Source organism: Apteryx rowi, unplaced genomic scaffold (assembly GCF_003343035.1).
Source record: "Apteryx rowi isolate R43461 unplaced genomic scaffold, aptRow1 scaffold_563, whole genome shotgun sequence".
NCBI lineage: Eukaryota > Metazoa > Chordata > Aves > Apterygiformes > Apterygidae > Apteryx > Apteryx rowi.
The window spans coordinates 100,021-107,522 of NW_020450831.1; the positions used below are offsets into that span (position 1 = coordinate 100,021).

General features: G+C 42.3%; 1 protein-coding gene across 1 annotated transcript in view; it reads left to right on the forward strand.

The window, feature by feature from the left end:
* Nucleotides 1-4,364, forward strand: part of LYRM7 (LYR motif containing 7) — a 31,228-nt gene extending 26,864 nt beyond the window's left edge. The window contains exon 6 of the mRNA XM_026081954.1: nucleotides 3,335-4,364. Coding sequence (XP_025937739.1) covers nucleotides 3,335-3,342 — 8 coding nt within the window. The 3' untranslated portion in view covers nucleotides 3,343-4,364. The remainder of the gene's footprint in view (nucleotides 1-3,334) is intronic.
* The last annotated feature ends 3,138 nt before the right edge of the window (nucleotides 4,365-7,502 follow it).

The following is a 7,502-nucleotide window of genomic DNA, read 5'->3' on the forward strand; positions in this document are numbered from 1 at the left end:
TCTCCTGTCCCAAAGATTAAACCTGATGGGCTGAAACCTTGGCTTCATCCCAGATCAGATGAGGGTGGGTTGTTGCAAGTAGGGCATTCCTGCAACCTTGTCCCCAGCCCTGTTAAATAGCAGTGGTTAGCAATGACCAGTCCCCCGCGGGGCTGCTCTCTGCATCTCTCCTTTCTGAGTGCTTGACACAAGCAGAGGGAGAAGGGTATTGGGAAGACGAGGGAGATGACAGACGTCCCCCAAGGTGAAGAGCTGAATAAGGCAGAAGCTACAGCAGATTTCTGAAAAGATCAAAATGCTTCCCAGTGGCTCTCTCCAGGCCCTTGAAAATCCACAGTAGTTTTGTAATGCATTTCAATGACTTAAGGGTTTCCTGCTTGGTTTCTCTTTGTCGTTTATCCCTGGGGAGCTCAGCAACTTCAGGATCAGTTATGAAGAGACGATTACCTGGTGAAACTGGCCACAGAAACTCCTGTCAGTTTGTTTTCTCCTTTAGCCAAGGGACTTCGACTTACCAACAGCCCCTGGGCCTTATGTAGCCCTGCTCTCATTGCAAAGGCTAGCAGCAGGTACTGCCGAACTGCTTGCAAGCCACATACCATTCAGGAATTTGCCCTGATGATGCATTAGGTGTTGACAAGTCTTTTTTTTTAAGTTGCAAGTGCTCTGTAAATATGCAGGTTCTTATGTTTGCATTTTGAAGTCAACATAGAGGGACTAGATACAGTCATTTCCCTGAAGATTTCCTTACTGTTCCTCTCTGATAACAACAGTACTCCAGGATAGAACCATTTTAAGGAGGGTGGGGAGACTCTTCTTTTTTTTGCTTTCAAAATTTCTTTTCTGGAGGCAAACTGTTAAAGGATTCACTGTATTCTACTTTGAATGTCAATACCAAGAAATTAAGCAAAAGGAGGTGTGTGTCTATTATTCTTCATACATTCCACAATTGAAAAATTAGTTAAATTGGGTACTGCAATGGAGAATTTTTATCCTAGTTTCAGTTTTGTAGGCCAGATGCTGAGATGAGAGCTGGAGGTATTAAATGAACAAAGAAAGTAAAAAGAAACTCTGTGGAAGGTCTCAATAATTGTAGTCCATTGCATTTCATTATTCAGTGACATTTGACTGCTTCTTCATTGTCTCCAGAAAGATAAATTTAGTGGTTCAGGTCAAACTCCGTAAAGCTAAGAGCTGCTGCATAAATGAATAACAATTATGATTATTTGCCATTTTTAACAGTAGAAAAGCATATGCTGGGGGGAAGAGGCCTTAAAATGTAAATAGAAGATTTGATCCCTGCTTTCAAGAGGTTATTAATTAGATCAAAACATAATGTAAAAAAGGGGAGAAATGGAGCAGAGTACAAGAGAAATTCTGCCTGGCTGCTCAGCCTAACAACCAAAAGAACAGAAATTTGGTTTCAGGATATGTGCGTGTATTTTGTTAACAAAAATACACATCCAGAAGTTTCAGGTGCTGAATAGCAATGGGAATTCAGGAGAGATTTCATGAAAAAAAAAAAACTGCCTGGTTTTACCAGACAACATATGTGTCAGAGATGGTTTGACAGAAAGCGAGGGCAGCGGCAGGAAAACTGTAGCATGAGGTTAGCACCCCAGCAGCGCAGTGCGGAGGGCGAGATGAAGTAAGAAGCTGAATTCCTCGAGAGGAGCTGGCTCTCGCTTGACCTGGCAGGTAGAATACCAGTACTGAACTAGATGTAATGAAGGAGGAAGCCGGGAACAGACTGACAAGGTCAGGCTGATAGCCCAGGAGAGCAGTTTTAGGACCTGCGTTATAGATTAAGTGGCACCGGGGAGCCCAAGAGAAAGATGTTTCAATAATCATGGTAGCGGATAGTAGGAATTTATCCGGCAGTTTAGCTACTAGAACAGGAAAAAGAGAGCACRTCTTAAAATCTTATGTAGAAAAAAGATTTGGTGTGGTGTTATTTCTTCATTTTCTGCTTGTAGCAAGAGGTAAGTGTTTAAGATAAAATCTCTCTGGCCATGTTAGTGTGAAAATACTGCTTTGGTTGTGACACAGGACTGTTTTGAATAGAAAACAGGAAATTAATCTCTGATTGAGATCTGTTTCTTATCACTCTTGTCCTACTTTGAAGTTCTTACATCCAAAGTATTTTCCCTGCAAGCACAAAATTGTTTTCATAGCAATAACTCCCCTCCCTTCCTCCCTTCTTGAAACGAGCCTTTGATTCTTTTACATACACTGCCTTAAAATGTATATAGCATCGGTGGGAGCTAGGTATCCCCATCAGAGCCTGGAGTGTCTTTCTGTGTGTCGGCATGGGGGCATAAGGGAGTGTAACAAAACTTGCCCACGCTGTCTGGTTGCAGAAAGGAGGAGAGGTCAGATGCCCCGGAGCTGCCGGATGCCTGGCTGAGTGGGACTCTGGGGTTGCGAGAGGTGGGAGGAATATTGGTTCTGCCTCCACAATACACTGGCACATGCATTAATGGCAGCAGAGAGTAGAAAATAGCCTCCGCCAGCAAAAAGGACTGGACCAGGTTATTGTTCCCAAAGGTGGGGGGAAGCAGATTGCTGTTCACAGAGCCACAGTCGTGTTGTTGCGCTGTGTTGGTGACACCATGCATCTCAGAGTGACTCTTTACAGCTTTGTCTTCTGCTATTAGCTGCGGGAACAGGTCTGCTAATAAACTTAGCAATGACTGCAGTGCATTTGCATCCGCAGCATACAAATAGCAAGGTGATAAGAGCGCACTTTATACAGTGGCTGTACAGGATAAAAACAGATTACTTTGGTATTCACCGGAGTATGCCGCACAGTCTGAGGGCAGAGGGGTGAGGTGGGAGTAGGTCCACGAAAGAAGTGAATATGAGTGATCAGCAGCTATGCAAATAATCACAAAGTGTAAAAAGACACTTTTTAAACAAAAATAGAATATGCCACACAAGTAGCCAAAGAAGCAGGAGCTTCTTTGATAGCTTCTTTGATAAGAGCACCTGCTCATGTCTTGCTGCAAGCAGACCTGTGAAAGGGGGCTAAGAAAAAGAAAATGGTTATTGTGTCCTTACACAGTTTCCTTAAGAGGAAGCATCTCCTCCTTTTTAGGAGAATAAAGAGCTTGGCCCTCAGAGGGGATGGGGTAAGGCTGCTTTTTTAAAACCCCTGTACTTCAGTACATACTCTTTGAGTTGCCTGTGATCCCTGATGACCTGCTCTGCACAGCTGATGTGGAGCCAGTTCCACGCTTTCATCTTTAAATGAATTTCCCCACAAAGAGGGGGCTGCACAAAATAGTGCGTATAGCCTCCGGCTGTGTTAACATCATACTGTTTTTTCCACTAGGCTGGTGAGAAGAAAACACCTGCCTTTGCTGCTGTACGTGGCATTCTCCTGACCCTTCAGCATATCTGAGGCCTGGAAGAAAGGTGTGGGGGAAAGGCAAAGGTCTGGGACCTGGGGGTTTTGGAGATCAAGTCCTCTTTCATACTGTATGACTGAGATGGATGTAACAATATTGCTGGGGGAGAAATGCCCCCCTCATACTTCTTACTAGTCCTCAGTGCTTGAGGTCATATCCCTGTTATTCTTGTCCATTTTTGTACAAAGAACGATACTTTTGTTTGTTCCTCTTTTGTAATCCTCAGTGCTAGTGCCCTTCTCCCTTAAACAAGGAGACACAAGTATATTATTAACTGTGGGTCTGGTACCTATGTATGTGATTTGTGTGTCTAACACAAACTCATCTTATACATAAAGTTTCTTGCTTACAGCAGTATTTTCCTCTTGTCATATATTAGTTAGGGTTGATGAGGTTATTTTCAAGGTTTTTTTTACAGTGAAGCAGTAGCATTTCTAGGGCTTAATATCTGGAATAGCAGATCTGTGAGGTGAAGAATAGGCCTGTGGGGACCTGATACTGTTCTAATTTTTCTGCAATTCACAGCAGGAATTCTTGTTAGAAATCACTCATTAAAGTTGATTCAGTCAGATGTGGTGCAGTACTGCAGTACTCTGGTGAATTACATATACATCCTCACTATGCTTCAAAATGAATATTTTACATGATAAATATTTTCTGAAAAATAACCATTCAACAGACATGCACTAGCCAGAAAAAAGTTGAGGAACATTTGCTAGTTACCAAGTAACAGCCAGATTCTGATGCCCACAACAGGATAGCAATGATTATATGAACAATCTCATGCTGGAAGTTTATAAATCACTTTAATAGTTGTTGGATGTGCTGTTTGATGTTGTACCCTTCTACGACATAGAAATAAAGAACAGCCACAACATGTTTGCATTTAGCTTGTCCTAGAAGCAGCTCTGGAAGTTATGGTTATATGGTTAATCAAATGCTTAGATGATGGTACATGTTGTGTGTGCATTTACATATGCATTTATAGGTAATTCTTGAATCTCCAGCGTCATCAGATGTGACTTTGAGGAGATGATCACAAAATAATAAATCATGAAGCCCTGACACTGTGTAGCTGCACTTCTGAGTGTGGAGTGCAGCTCAGGGTCTGAAGTGTGTGTCTGTGGGCTTCTTGCTCCACGGTACAAGCAATGAGTTTGCTAGTCTTGACCTCAGCTCTGCAGGCCAGTGCCCTAGGTGGGACATGAGGACAGACTCAAAGGCTTCCTGCTGCTAAATGCAGGTACCTCATGTAACATGTGCATAACAGTTGTGTTCTGAGTTAGCTTAACCAGATGCTGATGCTATGAGGTGTTCGCCAAAAATACGTTTTGACAAACATAATACTAATGGAAGTTGCACAAAGGATCACCAAGAACTTAAAAGCAAGGCGTGTGTTCAAGTCACTGTCAGCATGATTTCATTGCTGGCTTCAGCTGATCAGAGATGAGGTTGCCACTGAAAGGGGAAATTACACCTTGTCGCCAAGTACATGTTCTTGCTGTCTCTTTGATACCAGAACCTGCAATTGTTCGGCAGGTCAGATCGGCTTGTTGATCTGGCTGAGATCTACCCCCGCAAGAAAAAAATATTAGACTTCAGTAAGACTGCTGTGCTGACGTGACTCATGGCTGAGTGATCTACTAAAGCCAGTGCAAAACCATGGCAAGTATGGACAGCTGGGCATAAGGAGAGGAGCAGGACTGCCCCTTTTGGCAGCAACATGGCCTTAGACTGGCTCAGGGTGACAGTGAAACCATACCCTAATTTAGCATTCCCCTTGGTTCAGATCAAAGCTGTTCCTGTCTCTCAGAGGGAAAAACAGAATATCTAGCAAAAACAGTTCCCAGCCTCACTCAGGAGGAATCTCTGGTTTAGGATACAAAAGTCTAAGGTGTTGCAGGTACAGCCTGCAACACCTCTGTGTTCCCTACTTGAATTGGATGTGACCTTTATTAATTGAATCCTTCTTTATTATTTTACTCAGCTACAGCTGTGGACATTTTCAGGCTGGCTCCAGGTCCTCTAAGGGTTCCAGTAGTCTTTATGGAAGTTTTAGCTAAATTGATACAGCCACAGTCAGAGTTAAATCCTCATTATTGAGAACACATAAATTGATACAGCCACAGTCAGAGTTAAATCCTCATTACTGAGAACACATAAGGGATAAGAAATGATCGTTAGATCCAGTCCGTCCCAGCAGTCCTCCCAGTCTATGCTTCTATTCAAAATGATCATAGCACCTGCTTTTTTGGGGCTGAAGTCTTGCTGTTTGACCTCTTTGCCTGCCTGGCCCCACAGAGAGCTATTATGGACATCCACAGCAAAAAGATTTTTCTGCTTCCCCTGTGGTGAAGTGAATGCCACTGGCTATAGATAACTCTGTCTCTGCCTTGGTTACAGTGAAGCAGTTTCTCTCTGTTCCTGTAGAAAATAGAAGTTTTATATTTTTAGTTTTTCTTCATGCCTGAAACACCCTGGGAAAGAAGGGATTTCATGGCCTTGTAAAAGCTGTGCTCGGAATAGCTGTCAGAAGTAAAATGACTCATAATCAATATTAGCAGGAAGGCATGCTTGATGCAAAGGAAGCGTGTGGGCAGAGGAGCGAAATAAGCCTGTTAAAGGAACTAGCAGAAGCTTCCAAATATAGAATTTGGTGGTAATAAATACTAATAAAACAATTTTTGAATCAATGATAAAAATGAAATATATGATTCTGGTAACTGATACGTGATTCTTTTTCTCCTCCCCACTTACCTCCCTTCCCCACCAACAAGCACCTAAACAAGTTGTAGCTTGTGCAGTGGATGTGTTCTACGTTCCCAGCTCCTGTCGCTAGAGAAAACACATGGGGCATCTCCGAAGAGGGACAAAGACCTTGCAGTCCTGAATGTTGTATCCCTTATGTTTTTGGTGCCTGATTCAATAGTGGACCTGAGCTGATACCCTTGGCTTCCTGTATAATGCTTGAGATGAGCTGTGTGCTTAGGAATGGGGCTCATAAAAGCCATCATTGGTTTTGAGTAGGGGACTACATAAGTGAGAAATGTAGGAAAAAACAAGCACCGAGGTCTCTGTTCCTTTCAGGTAGGAGGATATCTGCCTCTCACGGGGCCTCCAGGAGCTGCCTTTCCTAACCCCTTTCTATAAAACACCCCTAATGTACATCAGCATTCATTTTTTTATTTAAAAAAATGGCCAAATTTAAAAGTATCCATTATTCAATCAGTTTTTCTCACTTAGTTTTATAGCACAGTGGTCTAATACATCACTTAAACAACTGAAACTCACTGCTTGTTAGTGCTGGGAAGGCTGGTAGTGCTTTAGCAGAAGTAACTACAGCGACTGTACAGGAAGGCTCTTTTGAAAGAGGATGGGAAGGAAAGAGAAAAGAAAGGAAGAGTAAAGGAAGCCAGAGAGACAGGGGAGGTTCACAGAGTGAAACTACCTCTTCTCAGTGTCATTCTCTGCTTTTAATCATAAACATTCCTCAAACCCTCTGTACATTTCACAACTCCAGAAAAATCTTCAGTCTCGTTCAAATCTATAGTAAATTCCATATATCCTAAAAATTATGTTCATTTGCAAGATATACCAAAAAATAAGCCAAAGTGTTAAGATATTTTTAATAGATTTAATCCCTGACAAAATTTTTGCTTCTATACATTTGCTTTTCAAAGTTCTAAATTATCCCCTGTCAGGTTAGTGTGTGACACCTACTAACAAAATTATCTTTTGAATAATCTCCCCATCTACAAACTCAGAAACCAAAATCTGTGATAAAGTGACTTTAGGTCTCCCCTAGCATCAACATGCAATGCAATCCTGGCCAGACAGCTGCATGGTCAGCAGATGAGGGCTGCATCCATCCCTCATACCATGCCCACTTGCTAGTAGACCTAGTCACCAACACCTGGCACTTGCATGACATTCTGCCCTCATGAGCTGTAAGGCTATTTTGTAAAATGTTAATCAGCAACCCAGGAAAGTATTGTCATTCTCATTTTACAGGTGGAGAAACAGTTGCAGAGAGGTTAAGTGGTTTATCTAAGGTCTTGGAGGAATAGAATGGAGAATATAGTTCAAGAAGCC